The 26,117-nt window shown below is 48.8% G+C and overlaps 9 protein-coding genes across 9 annotated transcripts; 5 read left to right on the top strand and 4 right to left on the bottom strand.

Annotated features, from left to right (window-relative positions):
* Positions 1 to 141: 141 nt before the first annotated feature.
* LY89DRAFT_490067 (uncharacterized protein) lies at positions 142 to 1,174 on the bottom strand. Its single transcript, XM_018207890.1, has 2 exons — positions 506 to 1,174; positions 142 to 440 (listed from the first exon to the last, which is right to left on the bottom strand). Exons 1-2 carry the CDS (start codon positions 901 to 903, stop codon positions 284 to 286), a joined length of 555 nt encoding a protein of 184 aa, XP_018073763.1. The 5' UTR covers positions 904 to 1,174; the 3' UTR covers positions 142 to 283.
* Positions 1,175 to 1,844: 670 nt separating this feature from the next.
* LY89DRAFT_490059 (uncharacterized protein) lies at positions 1,845 to 2,543 on the top strand. Its single transcript, XM_018207889.1, has one exon. The coding sequence runs from the start codon at positions 2,014 to 2,016 to the stop codon at positions 2,497 to 2,499; it is 486 nt and encodes a 161-aa protein (XP_018073762.1). The 5' UTR covers positions 1,845 to 2,013; the 3' UTR covers positions 2,500 to 2,543.
* Positions 2,544 to 4,660: 2,117 nt separating this feature from the next.
* Positions 4,661 to 6,030, top strand: LY89DRAFT_613046 (putative Exoglucanase 3; the record flags this gene model as incomplete). Its single annotated transcript, XM_018210651.1, has 4 exons — positions 4,661 to 4,929; positions 4,985 to 5,157; positions 5,211 to 5,438; positions 5,505 to 6,030. The coding sequence occupies 4 exons, from the start codon at positions 4,661 to 4,663 to the stop codon at positions 6,023 to 6,025; spliced, it is 1,191 nt and encodes a 396-aa protein (XP_018073761.1). The 3' UTR covers positions 6,026 to 6,030.
* Positions 6,031 to 8,607: 2,577 nt separating this feature from the next.
* On the top strand, positions 8,608 to 11,085 carry LY89DRAFT_489993 (MFS general substrate transporter). Its single transcript, XM_018207888.1, has 11 exons — positions 8,608 to 9,010; positions 9,064 to 9,157; positions 9,261 to 9,272; positions 9,327 to 9,514; positions 9,565 to 9,638; positions 9,689 to 9,787; positions 9,842 to 10,088; positions 10,138 to 10,227; positions 10,280 to 10,518; positions 10,581 to 10,645; positions 10,709 to 11,085. The coding sequence occupies exons 1-11, from the start codon at positions 8,702 to 8,704 to the stop codon at positions 10,969 to 10,971; spliced, it is 1,680 nt and encodes a 559-aa protein (XP_018073760.1). The 5' UTR covers positions 8,608 to 8,701; the 3' UTR covers positions 10,972 to 11,085.
* Positions 11,086 to 11,130: 45 nt separating this feature from the next.
* Positions 11,131 to 13,264, bottom strand: LY89DRAFT_683254 (uncharacterized protein). Its single transcript, XM_018214666.1, has 2 exons — positions 12,868 to 13,264; positions 11,131 to 12,823 (listed from the first exon to the last, which is right to left on the bottom strand). The coding sequence occupies exons 1-2, from the start codon at positions 12,984 to 12,986 to the stop codon at positions 11,200 to 11,202; spliced, it is 1,743 nt and encodes a 580-aa protein (XP_018073759.1). The 5' UTR covers positions 12,987 to 13,264; the 3' UTR covers positions 11,131 to 11,199.
* An 848-nt stretch (positions 13,265 to 14,112) lies between these two features.
* LY89DRAFT_559581 (nucleotide-diphospho-sugar transferase) lies at positions 14,113 to 14,814 on the bottom strand (the record flags this gene model as incomplete). The annotated part of the gene is made up of 1 exon (XM_018208438.1): positions 14,113 to 14,814. A coding segment is annotated over one exon (702 nt), but the record flags the coding sequence as incomplete, so codon positions are not given.
* A 1,867-nt stretch (positions 14,815 to 16,681) lies between these two features.
* On the top strand, positions 16,682 to 18,493 carry LY89DRAFT_716917 (uncharacterized protein). The gene is made up of 2 exons (XM_018218299.1): positions 16,682 to 17,220; positions 17,279 to 18,493. Exons 1-2 carry the CDS (start codon positions 16,775 to 16,777, stop codon positions 18,447 to 18,449), a joined length of 1,617 nt encoding a protein of 538 aa, XP_018073757.1. The 5' UTR covers positions 16,682 to 16,774; the 3' UTR covers positions 18,450 to 18,493.
* A 1,640-nt stretch (positions 18,494 to 20,133) lies between these two features.
* On the top strand, positions 20,134 to 20,816 carry LY89DRAFT_613036 (cutinase). Its single transcript, XM_018210650.1, has 3 exons — positions 20,134 to 20,330; positions 20,382 to 20,539; positions 20,598 to 20,816. Exons 1-3 carry the CDS (start codon positions 20,146 to 20,148, stop codon positions 20,774 to 20,776), a joined length of 522 nt encoding a protein of 173 aa, XP_018073756.1. The 5' UTR covers positions 20,134 to 20,145; the 3' UTR covers positions 20,777 to 20,816.
* Positions 20,817 to 21,180: 364 nt separating this feature from the next.
* Positions 21,181 to 25,579, bottom strand: LY89DRAFT_780346 (uncharacterized protein; the record flags this gene model as incomplete). Its single annotated transcript, XM_018222373.1, has 2 exons — positions 21,181 to 22,066; positions 22,115 to 25,579. The coding sequence occupies 2 exons, from the start codon at positions 25,577 to 25,579 to the stop codon at positions 21,377 to 21,379; spliced, it is 4,155 nt and encodes a 1,384-aa protein (XP_018073755.1). The 3' UTR covers positions 21,181 to 21,376.
* Positions 25,580 to 26,117: the final 538 nt, after the last annotated feature.

The following is a 26,117-nucleotide window of genomic DNA, read 5'->3' as shown; positions in this document are numbered from 1 at the left end:
GCCATGAGTACCTATGTTCCTGCCAAGAACAAGACCTCATTGGCCAATCAAATGCCCTTGGACCGTGCAGATCGTTGGGAGGCATTGCGCTCGCGGTTTTCTCTGTTGTTGTAAGGACCGTCCTTCACTTCATCCTTCCTAGCTTCCGGATTCCAATTCCGTAGATATCCGTGTATTCGCACAAGCCCAAAGGCTTCTCTGGTAATGACCGTCTCTTTCCGTTCCATTACTGCTTCCGTAAATTCGCCTTTCGATTGAGATATACAATTCGATTCCCGTCAACCTAGACATTCGTCCTCGTCACTCTGACCCGCGTAACCGTCTCACTCCTCGAGCTTCGACTTCGGCTACTTCCATGTCGCGACGAGCGCTTCCGTCCATACTGCGCCATCCAACAACAATCAATCGCCCCCGAAACAATCATAATAAAATGCACCGCCCTGTTACCACCAATTAGCATCTCATCTCTTCTCATCCCCTCCTCTCCAATGCCAGTGCTACTCACAAAAGCGCGCCCAGCAACCAATCCGACGTATTAACCAACCCGGGGTTGCGCAACGGCCGATTATTCCCATCCCCATCATTCTTGACCACGATATTATTCAGGATCCCGCCGACGCAGAAGCCGACGGCCAGCGTGTCGAGGAAGATCAGGCCGCCGGGCGGGATGCGCGTCCAGGACAGCAAGCAGATGATGTCGAGGGGATTGAGGATCAGGCACCAGATGGCGGCGACGTAGGCGAAGACGGGGGTGCCGCCTTCGCTGCTGAGCTGGATGGCGAGGACGAGGACGCCGATGCTGAGGCCCAGGCCGGCGGTGCGGAAGAGGAGGGCGGAGAGGCGCAGGTTCTCGGGGTAGAGTTGTGTGGTCATTGTGGTGGTTGTGCGGCGGGAGGAAGACATCTTGACTAGCTAGCGAGCGAGCGAGCGATATATTTATAACAGTTGAATTGTTTGTTTGTTGATTGTTGATAATGGATGGGTAAATTCAGGTTGTCGTAAGGCTGGGAGGAAATAATAATAAGAGGAGGGGAGGTAAGCTGTTTTTGTTGATACAGGTAGCTGTTATGCGATAAGTGGGATTAGGATTCCCGTCTCACCCACTCGAGTCGAGGCAGTTGGCGGCTGTAAGGTTAGGCAGGAGGAAGGCTGATAGCTGACTGTGCCGTCGTCTCGTTGTAGGATCCCCGCAATATTGCGATGACGGTACTGTATATGCAGGGACTGTGGGAAGTTCGTAAGCAGCGAGCTGGCGAACTCGGGATGAAATCAGAAAATCGTAATCGTGATCGCGCGATAGGAGGAAGGAGAAAGGAGAAAAAGTAAAAGATGTGGACAATGAATGGGAATGATAAATACTAATTAATGCAGGGGAGAAGGAAAGGTAGCTTTGAGCATTGATGGAAACGAGGCTTGAAGGTCAAACAGCTCGTTGTGTCACGACGGATGCTTATCTTTGACCCCTCCCTTTCCCTTGGCACCCCTCCTCCGAGAGAGAGAAGGATTCTCGGATTGTGGTGGTGGTACTTCGTACTCGATGGTGGTGGGTGCTCGAGAACGGACGGACTCGTCGTTGGTGTGGGAATTGTGGAGGAGGGAACACCAAGCCCAAGCTGGCGTGCAGCGTGCATGAGCACTAACTGCACACTGCGACGCGACGAATGCAACTCACTCATGTCGTCAATCAGCCTAAAAATTAAAATTGATCTCCGAGCGATCGGTTCCACCCGCGCACAGAACTCTGCAGCAACCTCGAAAAGCGCTGACGACTGACATTTCTGCCCTTTGGCACGGACATCGTTCTGACTGCGCCATCAACCCTCCGACCTCCTTGTGCGTAGGATTGCGCCAGCAGAAAAGAGAGGGTGTCCATGGTCTTCGTGTGAGCACAGCATTGCGGACTTGTTCTTGCTGGCGATGTGATCATCAGATAATAAGATGTGTAATAAGAAGAAGGTTGGAACAGACTTCTGACCTTTGTCAGATGCTACGGCGCATTAAAATGCGCCTCTTATGAGCATTGTTGTTCGCGAAAATGAATGCGATGAGCGACGGAAGAAAGAAGTCTGGAAGCTGGAAGCTGGAAGCCTGGGGAAGTCTAGGTGCAGATCGCCTAAATTTAGCGTGCCGGACTGCCAGACCTCGTCCACCTCCAGCTCTCCAGCAGACGGTCAACTCGAGATATCACCCATCAAATCGAGTCCTGTGTCTCTTGTTCATCCTAAAAATGAGAGAACTGAGATCTATTTCGTGCTTTTCTTAGTGTCAAAGTATACCGCAGGGTTTCTCCTTGTTTGCTCGTGCGAGAATTGTCCTATGACAGGTATTCCTTCCGATGGTGTCACAGCTTGCAGCGAGTCAAAAGCGAACGGACCAAGCCACTTTTTGGGCCTCGAACACACGGAGCTGCGGCAATTCAGAGACGTAAATCGAGATGGCTCAATCGCACTCGAGCAACAGGTACAGGATGTAGAATATCAATTGCGAGAAGCGCATTAAGGAAGTATCTCGAGGAGATCAAATCCAGAATATTATGAGCACGGTGCTGCTTGATGAAAGAGACTTTGGAGAGCATGACGGGAGAAGTATCATGCTGCACGTGACGGGACTCCAAACCAATACCACCGATTCGACTTTGAACCAATTGCGGCGTTTTTCAAAAAGTGATAAATGTCAAAAGATATATGACAACGCTTTCCTTCAAAGTAGCACAACATACAAGAGAACATTTTGGGAGTTAACATCGTACCCACGTGACTCAATTGCTTCGCCGTTCGCAGTCAACTTCCCATAAAACGGCCCATAAAGAAAAGCATTGCTACTTGTTTCGAATCGATGATTCATCTGAAATGAAACCAGAAGACATTAACAGAAATAACTCAAAGTACAACCAAGAATTCAAAATAGCAAAGTGCGGTCAAGAGAAATGGAAATAAAGGGGTGACTGCTACAACGCGAAGGAGAAGGAATTGCTGGTGGAATATTGACAGACAAGCTTGTGTACTATTGGCTTGACTCATCAATAAGTCAAAATTGCCTAGAGTCGAAAATTTCATGTTGTTCGAATGAATTGAAAAAAAAAAATCTTGATGGAATGTTATTTCAGAAGCTCCTCAATTCGGACTAGCTTGGAAATGTGGACACCAGATTTCGGTCACGCTAATTGTCGATCCTCGTGATGCAACTTCAACAGCTTCAACGTCTCTCATTTTCAAACCGACATTCATGGCATATTCAGGTTGAGCACGAGAACAACAAAATCAATTCTCGTACATCTCATAATCCCTTCTCGTTCTGCTTTTGGTCACGTTAATCCGTTTCCACAGATCATGCCTTGTTATCTACTTTTCCCACATTTCAATCAATCTCAAGCAAAGCGGAAATGCGCAAATAGAATGTTCCTACAAGTCTGCAGACTAGATAGACTTCAATTCGGATATCACGGCTGACGGTTGACACAGATAAGCAGATCTGAGGGCTTTCGAATTGTCCATCGCCACATTAACGATTGTCTAGACCTCTCGAGTTTCCTTCCTCGCCTTCCTGTTCTATCTCAATCTTCGTACCTCGAAGATCATTCCACTTCACGCGACCATGTCAGGAGAGAGGTCTCATGCTGTCGTTGCGGACTAGATGCCGTAGTAAATATCTGCTCGCACATCGGAAGGAAGTCTCCAGATGAAGAAACCATCCCGCAACCCACTGATTAAACAACCCGTTCATCTGGTCTCGGAATTTGAGCAACTTTGATTCAATCGGAACGAAGAGATGCCATGCACCCCGCAATACTGTCAAAGGGTAAATTCATGAGGCAATTCAGACCATCCCAGCTCGGCACTTCTGCATCTAGCCTATGATTGGCCCGCGGGACTCTTATATAGCGCCAAGGCTGGCAGATAAAGTGCACATATTGCCAAACCTGGGGAGCGAGGCTGGGCACAACAATCGACCCATCGCCTCGTCGAAAGTTCCCACAGGCAGAATAAGTCAATTTCAGAGTCTTCTCTCATTTGCGTTCCTTCGTTCGTCGTATACACCCGCGCCGGGGGTGTGCTCCCATTCGTCGTATCAAGGGTACCCACGATCTCTTGATTTGTGTTTCAATGCTTAATTCGTGCGAATCATCCCCTTTGAGCTCGTACCTGACGCCTCTTTTGCTCTTCCGGCCCTAAGTATCGGACGGAAGTGTGCCGTTAGTGCAAAGTCAGCAATAAGCCAAGCACTTTATTGAAGTTTCATATCATAAAAACATGCATTTCCAATTCCATGCACCTATCAGGCTGTTCTTAAGCCCCATTCGAAGCTTGAATCTATTCGTCAGGTGTTTTATCAAATTCTGCCAAGAAGCAAACTGCTCGTCGGGGCAAAACAGTCCTGTTGATCCGTAGGACGGCGAAACTTACGGCGGGACTTCCTAGTCCCCTCCTTCTCTTCTGGAAAACTGTTCATTCCATGGGTCACAAGGCCAAGAAGGGTAGAATATCCGTAAGTATCGGCCCTGGAGTTCCTGATCCCATTCAGGCACGGGGAAAGCCTCTTCAGGCCAAAGCACGGCATATCGCCAAGCTGTTCGTATAAGAAGGACATCGTCCTACCTCCCAATCCGAATCCCTCACCTCACCATCCACCACCTCAACTCTCCAGTTCTAGTCCGATCAAGATGAAGTTCACTTTGGGTTTGGCTGCTTGTGCGGCTGTTGTTGTTGCTACTCCAACCAAGACCGTCGAGAAGCGTGACGCCTCCCAGGCCAACGCAGCATGTGCTTCTGCTGTCACTCTCGCTGCGGGCTCTAACCCTTTCTCTGGTCGTACGCTCCATGCCAACTCTGCGTACGCCTCTGAGATTGCTGCGGCCATGCAAAGCGTTACGGATACCTCCATCCTCGCCCAAGCTTCTAAAGTGGCCCAAACTGGTTCTTTCTTGTGGATGTAAGTTCTAGTCCCCAGATCTTAGATTGACGCAGGTTACTAATTCAATGAACAGTGATACCATTGCCAGAGTCCCACTGGTTGCTCAGATGATGACCGAGACTCCTTGCACCGACATCATGGGTCTCGTCATTTATGATCTCCCAGGCCGTGATTGCGCAGCTAAGGCCTCCAACGGTGAACTCAAGACCGGCGAGTTGGCCAAGTACAAGTCCGACTACATTGACCGTGAGCTTTCCCTTCTTCACCACACAATCATCATCAAGCTAAATCTTTCCCAGCCATCGCTGCCGCCATCAAGGCTGCACCGAATGTAGCCGTTGCCCTGATCATCGAGCCCGATTCCCTCCCTAACTTGGTCACCAACGCAAACTTGACCACCTGCTCCTCCTCCAAATCCGACTACGAGTCCGGCGTCGCCTACGCCCTCAAGACGCTCAACTTCCCCAACGTTGCCATGTACATCGACGCCGGCCACGGCGGCTGGCTCGGCTGGGACGCCAACCTGAGTACGTTGACCTCCCCATTCCCCTCCACCTCCCTCCCCCACCACTCACTAACAAACCCCCTTTTAGAGCCCGGAGCAGCCGAAATCACCAAAGTCTACACAGCGGCCGGCTCCCCCAAGCAAGTCTTCGGCTTCTCCACCAACGTCGCCGGCTGGAACGCCTTCTCTCTCTCCCCGGGTGAATTCAGCACCGCCTCCGACGCCAAGTACAACAAATGCCAAGACGAGAAGACCTACATCGACACCTTCTCCCCGCTCATCAAATCCGGTGGCATGCCCGCACACGCCATCATGGACACGGGCCGCAACGCCGTGCAGGGCCTCCGCGCCGCGTGGGGCGACTGGTGCAACGTCAACGGCGCGGGCTTCGGCGTGCGTCCTACCAGCTCGACGGGCGATTCGCTCGTCGATGCGTTTGTGTGGGTTAAGCCCGGTGGAGAGAGTGATGGCACGAGTGACACGACCGCCGATCGGTATGATAGCTTTTGTGGGCATGATGATGCGTTTAAACCAGCGCCGCAGGCGGGACAGTGGAATGAGGCGTATTTTGAGATGTTGCTTAAGAATGCTAAGCCTGCTTTCTCTTGAGCGGGAGAGGGTGGTGATGGTGGGGGTGTTTAAAAGTTGGGGAATTGGGGGGGAGGGGGAGAGGGGAGGGAAGGGAAGGGAAGGGGAAAATGGAGGGAGATTGTATATATGACGAGAGAGCTCTTCGAATGCACATAATTCTTTGAGAGAAATGTTTTCTTTCCCTTCTTCACCATGTCAGCACAGTCAGTATGTTTGTTGGAGTTCGACCTAAACACCAGACGATCGAAAGAAAAACCTTTTCAGCCGCAAACTCCACTCCCATCCATTTAGCAATCCCCATTTCTCCCGCCAAATTGGGACGAGGCAGGGGTGCAGTTGAGCCTGAAAGAGTGGGGTTTCTGTACTTTGTGTGAAACGGTGGACAAATGAATGGCTATGGGGATTGTGTGTGGGGTCTTGTGGGGGATCCTGTAGGAGGAAGGGGAAGGCAGTGAGATGTTGGAGAGTCACGTGGTCGAGATCTTGTCTTTGAACGTGATGAAAGTCTTTCGTTGTAAAAGAGATGATCCGGCTTCGCCCAGTTTACGACTTTGACACTAGGAATTAAAAACTTGAAAGCTATAGTAAGACTTCTTAACTTCTTATTTATTTTTGTTCTATTTTCTTAGTACTGTACCTGTCTTTTCTTTCTCTCCTCTTCTATACTTTCCTGTAAAGCTAATACTTAAAGTCTTTAAGAGAGCTTAACTCTAGAGTTATTTTAGTTCTCGTCTTTTGACTAAGAGCGTTTGAATACTGAGATGACTCTAGAGTGAGAGCTTGACTAAGGTATGGTTTAGATTGTGTTGCAGGGGTACGAAAAAAACGTGTTTTTTTGTTTTTTTTTGGGAAAAATGTGACTTGCAATTAAGTTATAATCAGACCCTTGTAAGGTAGAGAAAATCGATAGCCTCGGAGGAACCTTTGATTTTGTACCTTAGTTAGTCAAAGGCATATCCTTCGGTTCTTGACCGGGAACGAGATTTTCGTTCCTCCTTCTCAAATATTCCAGTCAACAACGTCGTCAACCCTGGATATTTCCTTTCAAAGAAAACCAAGTGGCGTTTCTTATATAGTATGCGAAAGTCTACTTCGATAAAGCGAATCCAAGAAAACTTGAGTGCTCGCGTACGTGCCAGAACCGGCCTCGCTTTGCCCCGACCGACAGGACAAACCACTTATGATTTCTGTGACTCACATTGAATGTGGGTTTGAGACGTATAAATACCGATTCGGCCTCTCAGCGAGTAATCTTTTCTTTCGTCTAGAATAGCAGGTAGTCAAAGACTATCCGGCGGGTGCTGAAAAGAATTACTTCCAGTGATGTTATGTTACTCATGTTTTCAATCTTGGGGGAGTATCAGCAACACGTTGCGTACAAACGATGAGGTGAGTCGAGCATCCGGAACCCTTTCAGAATATAAGTAGGAGAAAGAGCGATGGCCCCGGTAGCTCGACATTAGGGAAGAGGAAGAGCGCAGCCGCCTTCTGAATGCGGCATCCCAATTGAGCATGAACTTGTCTCCAAGCCTTCCTCCCCAAATCTTCCTGTGTTTAGCTACTCCATCCACATCATCCCCTCTACTTTAATTTATTTCCAGTCTTTCCGTTCGTCCATTTCTTCTCTTATTTCACGAGAGCGGGAGTCAAGCAGCGATTGAAGGAATCTAAATCCCGTTGCACCCTCCCCGTGCGTGGGCGAAGGCGACAAGAACGCAGATACATACACAGCGAACTCGACCCGAACGCAATCAGCTCCAGCATGATACGTTGTTATCAACTCCATTCCATTGGAGTATGGTGGCGGAAGAAACCCATCGTGTGGCGTGCGAGCTCATGCGAAGCACGAAATGCAAGGATTAGAACTGTGCAACGGCTATCGTTAGACGGAGTCTGCTTTCCACGCTTTTGATTTCGACGCCGAAGCAGAGTTGGCCGGAAAAACCTTTGGTGTTTAGTTGGCCGTATGGGATTCGACTCCGAGTTTTCATCGCTGACAGTTTTAGGGTTCGTCGCTTTACCCAGATCCAGATCGAGCAGAGCAATCAATTTTTACCAGCAGATTTTGCATGCCACATGCACATACTGCTACAAAATACAGCCAACTTCAATTACTGAAGGAACATAAAAGATGATACCAGAGTCGTTATATTCTAGATACCCGGCACGGAGTTCTTGCGCCGAATCTTTCACAAAACACCACGGAAGCATGCTGTCGATCTTGCACGATTGATGCATGTTATTTCGTGACAACTTCAATGCAAATCCCAAGCGATATCCAGCTTCCTCTTTCGCATAGTCCCTACATATGGTCCAATGAAACTCTCAGACGATTTTCGATTCTCGATAATGACATACAGGCCTCAAGCGTTGGGTTCAAAAATGAAAGGGCTTGACAGAGTTCATCCACAACCCCGGTCTGAGGACAGCATTTTTCCAATAAAACCCTACCGAGCTCTTGAATTCTCTCCACCTTCTTCATGTTCCGGTTTGGCGGTGGGATGATGGAATCTGTCAATCCCCTTTCGTACAGTGGGGGAGCATCATTCCTGGGAGTCGAATTGACCAAACATCAAGGTAAGCGGCAAGGATGTTTTGGAAGGTGGGTGGTTATAAGTATGCCTGAGCTCGCTGTGCTCATGCATGCTCGTAGCTGTCTGAAGATCCTCTTGATATCAAACATCAAACGCAGCCATGGCCGAGGAAAAGATCCAATCGCCAATTACACCAGCAAGCGATTCCGACTCAACTCGAGAGGAATCGGACAACAAGACAACCACAGTTGTTGATGTAACCGAAAACAACGTCAGGGGAACATTGGCAGCAGGTCATCTAGACCACAGCAATCCATTCGCAGACCCTGCCGTAGCAGAACATTACAGAGATCTGTACGAGAAGTCGCAGTATGAAAGTCGCGCAGCATTTGATCCTACGCTAGAATGGACAAAGGAAGAGGAGAGGAAGCTGGTCCGCAAGTTGGATTGGCATGTTTGTTTGTGGGCTGTATGTATTTTGGCTTTATGATGGAAGAGGGATACTGATCAGGGTTGTATCAGTGTATCATGTTCTTTGCTCTTCAAGTGGATCGAGGGAATCTTAGTCAAGCAGTGTCGGATAACTTGTTGGATCAACTGCACTTGACTACTAATGGTAAGTTGCGCTATTTCCATCATTTACTTAGCTCACCGAGACTCTTTCTTATTTGGCTGTTCTCATGGTTGAGTTGAACTGTGCTGACTAGAACAATATACAGATTTCAATCATGGTACATTTTCCCTACTTCGAGCTCGGTCCATCAGCAGATTTTAACCTTCACTAGGCAACACCATCTTCCTCGCCTCATTCCTCTGCGCTGAAGTACCATCCCAACTTATTTCCAAAAGAATTGGACCCGACCGTTGGATTCCTACTCAAATGACTCTATGGTCCATCGTTGCCATGAGCCAAGTCTTTTTGTCTGGGAGAGCCAGCTTCTTCACTTGCCGTGCCCTTTTAGGTGTTCTTGAGGTGAGCATACCTAGTGTGCCGGACTTTTGAGTGCTGATGGAGTGAAACAGGGTGGGTTTATTCCAGATCTTGTGCTTTGGCTCTCCTATTTTTATACTAGTCGGGAGCTTCCTATCCGACTGAGGTAAGGTTTCCCAGGATCGCATACCAAATCTTCGCTGACCTTGGGATCAGCTTTTTCTGGACGGCTCTAGACGTCACCGGTATCCTCACCTCTCTACTAGCATTTGCGCTTCTTCATTTGGACGGTGTACATGGAGTAGCTGGATGGAGGTAAAATCCTATCACTTCCACACAAGGAATAAAGGTTAACAGTCCTTTTGCTAGATGGCTTTTCCTAATCGAAGGAATCATCACCCTAACCGTCGGCATCGCAGCCTTCTTCCTGATGCCCGCATCAGCCGTCCAAACAAAAGCCTGGTTCCGTCCCAACGGCTGGTTCACGGACCGTGAAGTCGGCATTGTGGTCAATCGCGTATTGCGAGACGATCCTTCCAAAGGCGACATGCACAATCGACAGTCCATTACACCTGCCAGACTATGGGAATCTATAAGAGATTATGACCTCTGGCCTGTAAGATCATCACACTGCCCCAAATTACTATCCACTGATCTGCAAGTAGATTTACGCTTTAGGCTTAATAGCCTATATCCCACAATCCCCTCCAGGAACATATCTAACCCTCACTCTCCGAGAAATTGGCTTTAGTCCAGTAAGTCACCCTCCTGTAACCCCGAAAAGGAACCACCAAGTTAACAAAACAGTTCACAACCAACCTCCTAACAATCCCCAACGCCGTCTTCGGAATCTTCACCCTCCTAGGCATAACCCGTCTCAGCGAAGCCGTCAACGAACGCACCTTCGTCTCCATGCTCCAACCGCTCTGGACCCTACCCTGCATCATTGCCCTGCGAGTCTGGAAAGGCTTGCTTATCGAGAAATGGCAGACTTACGCGTTGATGACGGTATTGCTTAGCTATCCTTACTGTCATGCTATTCTTGTGTAAGATCTCCCCTCCCCCCCTCTTCTCCAGCTTTACCTAGCGAAAATTGATTTTGATCCAGCGGGTGGACGTCAACAAACTCCAATTCAGTGCGCACACGGTCTATTTCCGCGGCTGTGTATAACAGTAAGTCTCCATCTTCCCCTTTCTCAACCCAACCTTCGAAGATAACTCAGCTAACGTTCCAAGTGTGCGTACAACTCGGCAACATCATCGCAGCCAATATCTACATCGCATCAGACAAGCCGCTCTATCATAAAGGAAATGATCACCTGCTACTCATCAACGGGCTGGTGATCGTGCTGTTCTTGTTTACGAAGGTGTATTATGTGACGAGAAATCGGGTGAGGGAGAGGAAGTGGGATGCGATGAGTACGGAGGAGAAAGATTATTATCGAGCTACGACGACGGATAGGGGGAATAAGAGGTTGGATTTTAGGTTTGCGCATTAGAGGGGTGGGTGGAGGAGGTTTTGATATCAGTTCCGCCATCTGTCATCCGAGATGATCTCCTCGAGCTTCGTTGCCGATCAAGGAATGAGAGTCGATCACGCCAAGGGTGGTTCTGCGAGTTCAAACAAGGATCTCTTCCGTGTTACTCACGCTTCCTCAGTACTTAGAGGGCAAAGTATCACGCAATCTGTGACATTGAGTAGAAGCAATTCATACCTCTACCAAAACTCAACTCAAATTTAAAACCAAAACATCAACCTCCAATCCCTTCAACCCCATCGTCGTAAGTGTATTCCCACTCACACTCCAACTCGAGCTCCCATACAGCACCTCCGTCACCGAAACCGCCGCCTCAGGCAACATAATCGTAACCTGCGACGAGAAATCGACGTACTCCCCACTCGCGACCCCAATCATCATCTGCGTGCCCACAATCCACGCACTAGCATCAACCAGCGGTTCGCCCTGGACGGGCAATCCTTTGATGGCGTTCGTGCCGAATATAAACGCCATTGCTGACGCTGATTGGAATACTTTTCCGAGTTCTCCACTTCCGACGTTGACATCGTTTGTACTGGGGTAGATCCAGTACGTGATGCCTTTCGCGTTGTGGTTGACGGAGAGCATCATCATGTTCTCGACTTCTGCGACGCTGGGGATGCTTTTCCAGTAATCCTGCTCGCCGAATGCTTGGATGACTGACCAGGTCGGTTTACTGATTTGACCGGGGAGGTTTGCTTGGTAGGTTTGGATATCGTCTAGGCGCGTCGAGACGTCTTCTAGGTCGCCGACGCAGTTGTCGCATCCGCAGTCTCCGTAGGTGAGGTTACATGGTGTGCCCCAGGGGATGGACCACGTTGCGTTGATGGCGACGGGGTAGGCGTCCTCGAAGATGATATCGGCTCCAGAGGCGTAGTCTGAGTAGAAGAAATTCTGGCAGTTTAGCACTAGGGATACTGGATGATAGGGATCGAGTTCTCGGAGTTGATCGTAGGCGAGCTTAGTTGAGTTTAAGGCGTACATCCACCCATCTGGCTCGTCGGCAGTGTACCACATCAACAACGTCGTTCGATTCTCCCAGAGAGCTACTTGCTCGCTGATTCTTGTCGAGTTCATGAATGCGAAGCGCATGTCGTAGATGTTGAATAGGTTCAATTCGTCCATTCGGTCCCAGTATTGGGCCAAGGAAGCAACTGGGTACGATTGGTCGGGCAATCCTCCGTCGGGCACAATGTTGATAGTGTTGAATCCTTGCGAGGCGTATGTGTCGAGGCCACTCAGACTGAAATTGCTGGGAGTTACATAGCCACCGTCGGCATAGTAGCCATTGGGAAAGATTGCATACCATCCTTTCCAGTTATTGAAAGCATTTTGAACGTACAGACCTCCATAGAGATTATCAATCTTGACTGCACTGCCGGATGTACGGGATGGTAAGATGTAAATTTCCGTGCTTGCAGTATACGTCTGCTGTCCATCCGGAGAAGTGCCATAAATGGAAATCGTATATGGCTGAGTTCTTGCCTGGAAAGTCGAGAATGAGAAGCCAATGAGGTTGCCAGTGGAGTTGACAGGGACGGAGTTGGACACGAGTAGTGATCCAGATTCTTCACTGTAAATCTCATAATCCATAGTCGTGAATGGGTTCCCCGCTTCTTGGCCAGGTGTGTCGTAGCTGACATTTTTGTACGACTGGCCGAAAATGTGTGAAATCGTGGCATCAACGATGAAAGATCCAGACTCGTCACTCTCGAGAAATATTGAGTATCTTGGCTGAATAGCGACATACAGTAATGGATTGGCCTGTGGCGTTGGGAACTGGAATTGTCCGCCTGGATCCAGAGAATGGTTGCTGTCAATGTCAGTCAAATACTCGGTCATCAAAGAATTACTTACGAGCTCATATACGGCTTTCCGCACCAAGCTGGGACACTCGGAGGAGCATTGAACGCCACAGTCTCCGTACCCATCAACAGTCCCACCAGAGCTGCCGGCCACGACTTCAGAAACCCCATATTGACCGCCTTTGAGCTCGAAACCCAATTGACAGGAGCTTGGTTGGGAGTTCCGGAGCCTCGACGCCACGAGTCGAAGACATTCTCCAATACGTACCAAGAAAGCATGTTTATATGACCGGCGGCGGCGGCGACGACCGGGTTCCCCTCAACCACGACCGCCGTTCCTGCATGGCATGGCTAATCTGGATCAGCGTCCACGTGATGCGACGTGCATAATGCAACGTTCCACGATAAGAAGGCGCGATGGAATTGAGCAATCAAGTCCACTCTTGACGTCTGACCGTCTTACCTACGGGGGGGAGGGGGGGGGGTTGTGGTTCTGCAGCTACTTTGTGTCGATCTCGGTCAAGCTTTTTGGAGGCGCAGGAGGGTGAGGCGTTGGTTGGAGCCAGATTGCCGCGTCCCGAATAAGAAGGCGGAATCGTGCATTGATACCCGTGCGATATCTTAGGACATCTGTTTATGAGGGCTCCACTAAGATCTCTGTGGCCTTAATATTTCGAGAGAGTAGATATCGCTGTTGAAAAGAGTACTTCCATGAAAACAAATCTCGGACTGAGATTCGAGTTGGTGTTCGGATCCAAATTTCGGAACCCTCCCGGCTCGGCTAAAGATTGCCGAAAGCCTGTCTAGCGAGAGATTCAGTCTCCCCGCACGCTCCGTTGTTTACTAATCTGATAGCCACCTCACTTGTGAACCAAAACTTCGTCCCTTTGGATTTCACAAACCCGGTATTCAAGATAGCTTCTTTGATATGAGGAGCGGGGAGAATGACAAGAGATAGCAGCTGTTGCACAGTTGAGGTTCTGCTGAAAATTGACGAGATATTTTCTTTACCAAAACCTGTTGCGATATCAGAAGCTTGTGCTATAACTGCGTATGATTGATTTCATCATTAATTTTGCTTGGTTTCTTGACCGCAATCTGAGCATCATTCTTGCACGAATGAGGTAAATTCTTGAGAGGCGCAATCTCGGGAAGAAGATATATATATATCAGAATCTCGACAAAAAACACTTCAACTCTTCTTCCTATTCTTATAGAACATTTCCATCTCCAACCTCGCACCCTCCCATCTATCCATCAACTCCCTCTCATTCCGCTGCAGCTCACTTCCCACCCACCAAAGCTTCGCATGCACACTTCTCACGCCTTTCCTCACATCATTCATATTCGGCAGATTGATATTCCACTCCCCATGTCTTCCACCCAGTCTCCGCCAGGGCATATTCCCAAACTCCCGGTGCGCATAATTCAACAAGTTCTGTTCCGGATACGTGGGATCAAATCTGTTGGTGATGTTCAGGAGTGAGAGGTAGTAATTGAACAAGGCGAGCGAGGGTGAGAAGAGGAAGAATCCCGCGTTGAAGTTGCGCCATGCGTGGGGAGGGTAGGGATGCATGGTGTGAAGAACCTCGGGGAGAGATGCAAAGAGGTAGGTTGGTGGTAGAGGCGCTTCGTTATCTTCTTGTATGACTTGTTGTGAAGTATTGAGAGGGAATGAGGCTGGGTCGGAGAAGATGCCGTCCATGGGTTTGAGAATAAATGTATCGGCATCTAGGAACAAGATTCGAGAGTATTCGGTGAGTTCGAAGAGGCGGAGCTTTGACATGACGTTCTGCCAACGATGGGCTCCAGGCTTGATCCAACTGGGAACTTTGATGAGCGAAATTGGTATGATGGTTGCTCCTTCTTCGGCTAGTTGATCAACTTGATATTGTGGCACGTCCAGCGGTGTGAGAACGAGGAATGGAATCTCAGTCTTCGAACGTGTGGACTTGCAGTGTTGCAGTTGATAATTCAGCATTCGCGTGCTAGTGAAATATCTTTCCGCTTCGACGACATCATCCTCTCCCGGATCGGGTGGGAGGAGAAGGGTAACAAAAGCGACCCGAGAATCCTCAAATTTACCATTATGACCAGCTCGTGGTAGTTTCACATCCTCGAAGAGCTGCTCTCTGACCCGTCGATAAATCACAATGAAAAGGAACAAGACAAGCAGTACCGGGAACAATCTAGAAGACCTCTTTGGACGATGACGATGACTGAAGCCTTTGGGCGACACTGCCATACTCAAACAAATACTGCCACATTGGGACGAGAGTGGATACTGCTGCTGCGGGACGGGAAGTGCACGTCTTTTTTTAATGCTCGCTGCATCTCTCAAGCATGTGCCGGGTGGTGACACCGGCGGTGCTGGAACATGCGGGGTATTTTACATTAATATGTGCAATCTAGGCAAAACCCGAAGCCAAGTGAAGCCAAGGAAATACCGTCGATAACACCGAATAAGGATGTGAAACTCATATGAATACTTAGTGTCTGTGGTGAGTGTTGCTTAATCGGACACTGGTCGGTCCAGATTGATTAGAAAATCCACCTTGGGATATCTGCAGCACGGAGAGCTAGATTCCGCAGGATGGAAACAGTAATCGAAAATAGGTTGATTCAAAAAGATCGTCTCGTGTATTGAAAGAAGAATGACAAGAACTAACTCCAGATAAGAATTCATAAGACACGCTGTGGAAGTGCAGGCTGCTCTGATCGCAGAATGTTTGTCTTCGAGCACGATCTCAAGTCCGAAGATTATTAAGATCTAAGACACGCAGGGCAACGAATACGTCGCCTCTGGACAAAGAATTGTTGATGAAGGAAGAGATGTTTGTTGAGGGGAGAAATTTCAGGGTTGAGGGTACCTGAACCCTTACTTCGTTACGAGCCTTCCATATTAAGTCTGTGCTCTTCAGGGCATCTTTTTTTCGGCTTTAGCGAGGCTTTTGAGCCTGAACATTTCAAAAATCGCGACTATCACTTTGAAAAAACATAAGAGATATAAAGCAAAATTGTATGTAATGTTGCATCCAAGCAACAAAATGGCCGGAGTTAATTATAAACCAATTACTTTTTGACTTTTCAGAAAACACCCTGTAGCGCACAGACTTAAAGTGGAAGGCTCGTGTGGCGGAGAAGACGCTAACCTTAACCGAATTCGCCTCGAGGTTATCCAAACGTCGCAACCCATTCATTCCTACGTAGAAAGCAACCTCGAAATCATACATCGCAATATTTCTGCCATGACAGACCCCAGCGACAATGATGAGAAGTACATAGTCTCTCCGCAGGCTGCTGTTGAACGAACGAGCGCCTCCAAGACTCGATAGCAGAGACACGAAAAGGCACCATCTTCTGCCGACCATCCCCGCGCGTACAGCCTTCGATTGAAGCAGGCATAAGGCTTTGGGACAATATTGATTGAGGCTTTGGCGCATATACATGGCCTGGAGGCGTTCCTGCGGGATGTACAGCAAGATTAATCGCCCGATGTCTTCGAAAAGTGGTCGGAAGCCGTGTGTCTTTGCGCTGTATTCGTGATTTTGGCGTACAACTCCGTCATTACAATATTTGTCGAAGTCGAAGGATCGGTAGATCTATACTCTTTTTCTGCTATTTAGAAGTGCAATAATAGATGTATTGTATCTCACTGCTGCTTTTTCCATGTGTTGTTTGTGTCTGTTCTTCAATTGACGCGCTGTTCCTGTCCAGCCACCAATCCAAGCTCATATCACAATGCAGGTGCTTTGCAGTGCGAAGCGCTTGGTCAGGCAGAGCTGCAGGTTGTTCGCCCCGCGAGGCTGAGTACACCGAACCGCCATTGAGCATCTCAATTATCAACTGAGCTCGGCGGCTCCCTTCAATTCTCTACTCATGAAACATGGTCGACGATATTATCTTACTATATTCACAATTGGGTTCTTAGCTCTTCTGCGCACACACCAGGACTAATTATGGAGGCTGTTGCGGCAGTCGCCAGCATTGCTGGAATCATCGGCCTTGTTGGCCAAGCGCTGAATGGGATCATCATTCTACGCGGATTCTTCCAAAGCTGTGCCTCAGAGTCGCACGCCATTCAAAGATTCTTGAAACGACTCAATGACTTGATTCAAATTATTGAACACGCGAGAGATTTGATGATAAAGCTGAGCAGTGCCCCACCAAAGATCGTGCCAGAGTCTATCCTAGCCTCGTTACAAATCCAACTTGACGATTGCAATAAAGATGTGTACGGATGGCTAGCGATTGCTAGAGAGTGCCTGCCAGCATCAAATGCGGGAACGAAGGCAGCTTTCAAGAAGTTCTTAGTTGCACTTGAGAGGCAAAAGATGACGGATATCTACATGGAGATTTCGGTTCACAAAGATAATACTATGACGAAGTTGTCTGTAATTGGAAGGTGAGCCAAACTCGATCGTTCCGTCCTCACAGTAGCGAACCTCTGCTAAGCCGCAAAGATGCTTTGATATTGACCAGTCCGCAACCTTGGAAGCGCTCTGTGAAAGGTTGAAAGTATGGGACGGCATGGAACAATCGATGCAACTCGTGAATGGAGGCAAGCAAGAGACCAACTCCTCAATTCATGAGACTATGTCCCAGGCTGGTAGCTCCTCGCTAGCAAGCATCGCAGAAAGTCTCTCTAGGATTGAAAACACGATAGGGGATTTTATCGGGCCGAGTAAGTCTAGATACGGCTCACCATCGGCGTCCATTGGTAGTCTCGATTCTGCATCTGTATCAGGAGGGCGTGGGCGTGGATGGGGCTCTGAACCAAGTCAATATTCGACTTCTACGTCCCCTCGTAATCGTGAAAGCGTCTCTTCCATCTCAGAACGGATAACGCAGTCGCTGCTGGATGCTCGAAGCCCACTGAGTGAATCTCGATATTCAGCAGCAAGCCAGGACGGTGCACCAATCGCTAACTATTATGAAGCTCATCAGCATTCTCCACAGGATGGCTGTCTGGGTGTTCATTATAATCAGTCGACTCAAATGTCCCGCAGAGGATTCATCCAGGAGACAACAAAGTACATTGATCTCATCCTCCTAGCAGAAGCCATCATTTCGAAGATCAAACTATTCAAGTCAGCACCATCATTCTTCTTCGGGCTTTCCGATCAGATATTACAAGCTGAGATCGACTCGCTCGAAGACCAACTTTGCACAATCCGCTCCGAAGCAACGGTTCTTCAGATTGCTTGTTGGAGAAGAGGATTAAACACAGAGGACCTTGACTCCCATATGGCTGAATGTCGAAAGTCTGGGTCAGAACTTCCAGATATGAGTGGTGATGTCCCAGCTAAGGAGAGGAGTGGCCCAGCACCAGCAGGCAAAAACCTTCGCCTGAACACATTGAAGATAGACGCGACTCGGCACGATCGAATCAATATGTGGTTGCTCAACAATCTCGAGGCATCTAAGAAAGAGATGAGACGCCATCGTTCGTTCCTCCCAAATTCCGTGACTTTGGATAAGGAGCAGTGGGCGCGCATGGTATTGAAGTTTTGGCTGTTGGATGAAGCGGCAGTTGGTCCTGAGGACGAGTGTTTCTCCTCCATCGGTGCCGTGGATAGTGATGGATTGTGCCATTCAGAGAGAGTCTTGTTTGAAGTAGAGAATCCTACCTGAATGATTTTGCCCGACGGTGTTGATAGCGATTTACTATACATATGTACTTAATACCTTGCCTGCAAAGATCAGTAGGCCCTCCTCATAGATCTCTCCGATCTTCGACATACTTCCCTTTCTTTGGGCATTTCTGCTGTCAACTGACTAGCTCGAGATCTCAAGAATCAGAACTGGTCAAAAGGAATCTTCCGATCATCGAAGGCAAGAGCTCGCAAGCTATCGGCTAGAGAGATCGCAGGAAGCAGAGCCTCGTTTTCGTGTTACTCTTTTTTTTTATCTAGTCAGAACCGTCTGATTCGTGAAGGATTCGGGGGATGAAGTAATCATTGCGTGTAGTGACGATTGCCAAGTGCAAATCAGCCTCATACTTTTAGCCCTTGGACAACGGTTTAGTTCAATTTGCACTGCTATTTCTGTTCACGACTTAGTTATACTCTCTCATCACTGCTTCCGGCACTTCACTTAGTGCAAAGTCTGTTCTCTGGTTTTCCTCCGTCACGGAGCAATTCTCCACGTGATGCTTACCTTTGCAAACTTTGTCGAGTTTCAAGTCAGTCGCATCGCGTAGCATTCTGCGCGCCTACTCGTCGATTGATACATAGTTTCAGCCTAAAGAGGCTTGGAAGTGCTGTACCTTACTGACGGTCGCATCGCTTGTGAGGAAAGGGTATAGCTTTGCGAGGGTTGCTGCAGATCTGCCGCTCTTTCATGCCTTTACAGTTTTATCGATAATCCTAGGGTAAATCTCCGAAAGCAACCCCTACTTAACGAAGACATGCTTATCGAAAGAGTCTAGAGAACATCGGCTACGTTGGTAATCTTTTTCGTACTATGCCTAATCAATGCGAACGGTTTGATGCACGTCAACCGGTTTTCAACCGAATTGGTTTTTATACCTAGGATGATCCGTGTCAAAATGGCCACGTCCAGTAGCCGTCCTTTTTGCATGCCATTCTGACATCTATCACGGTACGGAAAGACCAGCCTCTCGTCATGCTCACCACTTCGGATGATCCTATCGCATTCAAGAAAGCTACAAATTCTCGAATGCCTCGGCTTCCAAGCATGGTGACGTGGGGAAACATCCCTCTTCTTGGGATGCCCCCGGATCAGAACGCTCGACTTGCATAGGAGAGCCTCGATGATGGCGCCAATTATGACACAACATCTCCTTGAACACTCACGCGAACACGAGCATGCATATTTTTCCCTTTCTTTCAGCCTTGCTTGCGAATAGAAGTCTAGCCAATGATGATATCAATCGTCTGATCTCCGTATGATGATGCAAATCATCACATCCTATTGTCCATAAATACAAAGGTTCATCCACTGGATAACCTTCTCTCATCATCATCATTATCCTTAACACCAGGTTGATAGTGCTCTTTACTAAAGATCATAATTTCTATTCCCACTCAGCATGTCTGCCATTTTCCTCTTGGCTCTGCTATCAGCCTCTGCCTTTGCGGCTCCTGCTCCCGTCACGGAAGCAGACACCAACAGTACCGATCCCACCGCCGCCGCTCAAGCATCTGCTCTTAGCACCGCAAACACTCTTGGCACCCAGGCCGCCAACTTCCCTAGTGCAGGACAGAATATCTCCGATCTAGGAGACTCACTCACCACCTACGAGACAAACCTTGGCACAACCCTCAACCTTCAAGACACGCAAAATGGCGGCGGCGCATGCACAGCAATGACCGTCATCTTCGCTCGCGGAACAACAGAGCCAGGAAATGTAGGCATTCTCGCCGGTCCGCCATTCTTCAGCGCTCTCGAAGCAATGGTAGGAGCTAGTGCCGTAACGGTACAAGGCGTTGACTACCCTGCCGATATCCCAGGCTTCTTGGTCGGAGGAAGTCCTCAAGGTAGTCAGACTATGTAAGCTCCCCATCACAAACAGGGGATGAACTCAAGCTGATTTCGATACAGGGCAGACATGATAACCAAAGCTCTAAGCGACTGTCCCAGCACAAAGGTCGTTATGTCTGGTTATTCTCAGGGCGGTCAACTGGTACACAACGCTGCGAAGTTGCTTCCTGCCAGCACAATGGCTAAAGTGAACTCGGTCGTCATCTTCGGTGACCCAGGTAAGCTACCACTTTACTCTACAGCATCTTCGAATCATGAAACTGACACGGTACAAAGATGACGGAGAGGCCGTCCAAGGCGCATCGGCTGCTAAGACCAAAGTCATCTGCCACACCGGAGACGACATTTGCCTCCACGGCGACCTCGTCCTGGCGCCCCATCTCACGTATTCGGAAAACGCTGGCGAAGCAGCGAGTTTCGTTGCCGCCGTCGCGGATCTGGCTGTTGGGAATTGAAGAATAGAGTTTGAGGCGTTTTTTTAATGGAGTCCTGGTGACATGGGAGTAATCCAGCATGATAGCATGGAGTTGTTGAGCGTCTCTGGATAAGGACGCATTGCACGCAGCGCTGGCACGAACACTGTGCTGGGCACTGATTGCAATTGGATTTGTATTGTTTGGTCCTTTTGAGATCTTGGGAGATGATATGGGCAGTATGTAGATATCCACAACTGTCAAATGTCATTATTGATAAAATGTCCTCTACCATTAAAATAGCCTATCTTCCGAGATGCCTGTAAGCCACAAGGTAGTGAATTATAGCTTTGCTTGTGAAATTTTTCAATTGTCTAGTGGGAAAAGTGAATAGCTGGGAAATAAAGAAGCAAACTCCTGATTTTTATATGCACAACATATTTATTCTAAGTACAGGTACAGTTTCGAAAAGCAAAGATAAAGATTCATAAACAAAACCCACAGCCCCTACTCCGCAACATAGACAAATTCTTCCTATATCACTCGACACTGCCGCTTATCATAACAAGAAAACAAACGAGCATTGTAGAGTGACAGTTAACCGATGTAAAAGAATCGTATATACCAATCGGTCACCACAGATCAACTAGTCGTGCATCCCTCAGTAGCAGCAGTCTTAGCCCGCTTCGCATTCCGCACAACAAAGCCATCATCTTCCGCGTCTCTCTTTCTCTTAGCCTCAGCCGCCGCAGCTGCAGGATCGGTACTCAGAACCGTAGCCACGACCCGCAAGCTCGCCCAGGTACCCGCTGCAACGATACTCGCGCCCACAGTGCGGGCGTCGTCAAAGAGATAAGCGCTCGAAGCACCCATCAAGACTCGTCTTTGCTTAGCCATGACCTGCGTCTCTTGTGTGATTTGCCTTCTAATCAACTCGGCGACTCGCTGGTCACAGTACCCTCTGTACAGTGCTAACTGTTCCGTCAAGTCTGGGTTGTTGTCAGCGCTCATTTGGTAGAGAGCTTCGACGAACTCTTGGTAGCGGGCGAGAGTTAATATCGCATCTGCGTTTGTAGGTGGCGGTGTTGTTGTTGTTGGATCGACAGGTGGTGGTGGCTGTCTGACTCTCCTAGCAGCGTCTTCTGCGGCTTTTCTTGCGGCGGCAGCAATATCTGCTGCTCTTTTATCGTCTTCTCTCTTTTTCTTGTCTTGGATCGCTTGTCGACGTCTGCGTCTCTCGGCTCGCATCTCTTGGTTTATTCGTGCATCGTCGATTGCCTTTTGAGTTGCGGCGTCTGCTGCTTTCTGAGCTTCGGCGGCTGCTATTTTGACCTAGTTCTTGTTAGCTTTTGTCATGCTCTCAGGAATTCATGTGCTTACCGGGTCAGTCTCTACAAATAAGGAGGCTAAGATGCCGAGATAAGTAGTAGGTGGAGGTCGTTGCGGGGGATCTTGTGGTGGTTGGTATTCCTCTGAGTCTCCGAATGGAGGGATCGTATCACGGAAAATCGTTGCAATCTCAATGAGCCTGTTGAAGTTTCTCAGATCTGTTGGTACGAGTTGAGTCTGGTAAGACGGGAGTGCGCTCTGATAGAAGGCTAATGTTTGAATATACTTTGCTGCTCTGGCTTGCGCGTGGACGGTTGTCTCCTCAGTAAAGGTTTGTCTAGTCAACAACGCGAACATCTCTTCGCAATCTATTCGGACTTGCTCGATATGCCCAAGTGCGGAAATCCTGGCAGGGCTATCCTCAGTTGAAGGCGTGTTGAATGTTCTCAGCTCATCAGCATATCTTCTGAAGTCAGCGGTAAGGATACACCCAGGTTCAACTGTCGCAGGCGGAGCCGGAAGCGGCCCTGCAAAGTTGGTTGCATATGCTCTCAATCGAATAAGAGTATTAGCGGTGATACCATCTTTAGGCTCTGTCCAGTCCTTCACCTTTTCGTATGCAGCATTCTTAGTTTTCCACAAGGCGGCCCTCTGGGCGACCAGAGCTTCGTTTTCTATGCCTTGATTGGTGCGCGCAAGAAGCTCATATCTCTCTCGAGCAAAGGCTCCGACTGAGAGACAAGCTGCCTTGAATTCTGCGTTTGTTCCGCTCATGAATGGCCCCATCAATTCATTCAGACGTTCACTAGCGTAGTATAGATCCGCAGTATTGAGACGAACTTTGGCGGAGTAGAAGGGAACTGTACCAGCGGCGATGTCCATGAACGTTGTCAATCTGTCAAAGGTGTCCGTTTCTGCTGCATTCAACGTCGCAGCGTCGGCCGCTATCGCGTTATACGCAGCAGCGTGTTTCCTTTTGTATTGGGCTACTCTCTCAAGAGCTAATACAGGATTCTCATCCGTGAGATTCGCAGCTTCTAATTTGGCAGCCGTGGCGCGAGCAAGCGCAGCAATCGATGTGCAAGCATCTCTGAGTTTGATATTGGTTCCGCTTGCGTTTGCAGCCAAACGTGTCAGCTCTATATCGGCTTGCTCAAGTAGAAACCTAGTGAGAAGCTGTGGAGTTGGCAACCTTGGAGCGGCTCTCGCTCTTCCCATCAATTCGGTGACGATAGCTCTTAACTCTCCCAGACCCCTCAGACTGTTGGTGTCGGTCAATCTAGGTGCATTGAGTACCAATCGATAATGTTCAACCCAGTATGTTGGCCGCCAATCAGCCATATCTTCGGGTTCTACTCTTAAGTTCTTCGCGGTCAGTACAGCTGAATGACGCTCGTTAATCCGTAGTCTAATTTCAGCCGCCAACCTTTTGATGGCTGGGTGCGCCGTTGCAGAGTCCACCAATTCTACCATTTGCGAAAGTGCTGAAAATCTCTGAGGGGTTATGAGAACAATTGGAACGGTGAGTGGTGTTGGAACTCCTGCCGCAAACGCTGCATCATGCGCTGCAAGAAGTGCTACTCTTTCCGTCTCGGCTTCAGCAGCTAATCGAGCATCTCTCTCCTCAGGAGTCTCTGTTGGCGATCCTGGCTGAGAATTTGTAGGCGAGCTTGCTGGCATTACTCGCGCAACTCGTCTTCCAGCTAAATATTCAGCACCCACTCTGACACCCCAAGGGTACGGATGAACCCAAGTTACACGCGCTCCACTCGCAGCCGAGTAGTTGCCTGTCCTTCTCTCGTAATCCATAACCGCAAAATCTCCGAAGGCCGTCTGCGTGGCGTACGGAGTACTCGTACTCAGGAAAAGTAACTCATGCTCATCGGCCTTCCAGGATCTGGGGATGCTATCGTTGTCTACAGCTGCACCCGGGAAGAACCAGTTGCCCTGATCTACCCGAAGTATTGGCAAGCCTTCACCACCAAACTCGACACGAGGGAGATCCTCTGGAAGGTCGAACGGGAGATGCAGACGTTGGACCATTCGATGGGGGATGTGGCGCTCTTCGCCCATAATATTGCGGAAGCGAGGGTTGGGATCAGCGTCGTTCTCGGTCAAGTACAAAACCAAGCTACCCTCTCTCCAAGCTCCTCTCGCCATTACCATTCCCGCGGCGATCAGCCCAGCAGTATTAGCATCGGCTATACTGGTACCATCTTTCAGGGTTGGGTGGATGATTCTTCCTAGGCGGAATCTGAGTGGCATCGCCCCATCAACATATACTTCGGGAGTCCACGCACGAAGCTCTTGGTCCAAGCCTTGCTTGCGAGTGTTCAGCCACTCCTGTTGAAATCTCAATCCCCAAGGAAACTCGAAGGTTTCGGTAAGAACGCCAGCCGCCAGATTGCCACGTCTCATTTCATAATCTGTGACTCTTACCAGCGCATTGGCGCCAAGCGCGTCCCGATTTTCTGCTGGAGTAAGCTGTAGCAGCAGTTCTTGGTCTAGTGCATCCCATTCTTGAACCTCGGAGTGCAAACCCGGGCCACGACCGCTCCCGACCCGAGTCCCAGCTGCCAACTGCGGCACGGATCGAAGCATAGGAAGACCTACACCATCGCCTGCCAACGTGACGTTTTCTGGTATTCCCCATGGGAAAACAACCGGCTGGATCATACGCCATGGAACGTGCTTCATCAAAGTTCCTGCCATGTTGAGAAAGAACGGATATGGCTCGGCCTCATCGTCGAGATATAGAACGAAACTGCCAACCACGAAGTCGCTGCCACGAGGAGCAGGAGCAGGAGCAGCAGCAAAATGTTCTGTTGGAAGCATAAATTCTGCGGCCAATTCTCTTCTGGTGTCTCGAAATCTGGTATTGAGCGTTAAAGGTGATCCATTCTTGAGGGTTGGAGCAATGATGCGGCCAATTCGGAACTTTCTAGCAGCAGGCTTCTGTGGAACCACATAAGGCGTTGTACCCGGAGGAGCGTTCTCACCCGTACCGTCGGTGATATCCCAGAGAAAGAGACACCGCTCCCTCATCGTGTCTGTGATGGGGATTTCTGTGAGATGGTATGGGCCATCTGGGTTTGTCATATCAAATGCCATATCATCCGCGAGTGCCCTCGTTGATTCAATTCTTTCGTCATATGCCGCTATTTGAAGCTGGGGCGTTAGATTAGGGTCAACCACTGGGGCCCTGTATTGACCATGATTAAAGCTGCGGGGAGCCCAAGGATGCTGACCCTTCATATGCTCGTAGTAGAAACCGTCACTGGAGGCCTGGAGTCCGCAGACCTCGCACGTACGGACAGTTCCAGCAGAATCATTACTTACTGCCAAAGGAGGTGCCAAAAACAGATACTGTGGCCGATTTTCAGATGCGGGCGGCCAATCTGGGCTCCATGGCACCAGATTTTCATTATTCTTTCTCGTCGCTCGAATTCTGTCGATATTAGCATCCGTAGGAGCATTGATATTTGGATCCGTATTGATGAATCGCTTAGGAGGCATTGCGACTTTGGTGATCTTCAGATCGGGAGCAAAATTGATAACTTTGTTTCAGCTCAGCTAGGGAAAATGAATTTAAGTTGGAAACAAGAGACCGTTCTCAAACATTTCACCTAAGCTATATACCAGACAAGGACAATAAAGGACAAGTACCCTTTCAATGAAAATTATTGACCTTGTATGGCCTTTCGGTATCGAGGCTAACAATTAAAAGCTCCTCGAGTGCACGCTTGCGTCTGGTGCTCTTTGTTCTCTTCGCGAAATGCTTGCAAACGGACATCGACTACACACAGCTAAAAGGATTCATTTACAGTTAACAACATCAGTCAACTTTTGTTCCCCACAAAGAAACCTGATTAGACAGCGACATAGCTAGGTGATATCAGTCACGTGATTACCCCTCTCTCATCTAATAAGAGAAAGTTGCTCACTCCACTTTGGTTGACGAAGTTGTTGTGTTTATTTGTAGGTCAAGGAATCTGATTTTCATATCGAGGTTAGACTCAAAGATTCGCTGAACGTGATAGTGTGGGTAAAATGC

This window comes from Mollisia scopiformis (genome assembly GCF_001500285.1).
Source record: "Mollisia scopiformis unplaced genomic scaffold LY89scaffold_8, whole genome shotgun sequence".
In the NCBI taxonomy this organism is placed as follows: Eukaryota; Fungi; Ascomycota; class Leotiomycetes; order Helotiales; family Mollisiaceae; genus Mollisia; species Mollisia scopiformis.
The sequence above is the reverse complement of the archived record's forward strand: the minus strand, read 5'-3'. Positions and strand labels throughout refer to the sequence as shown.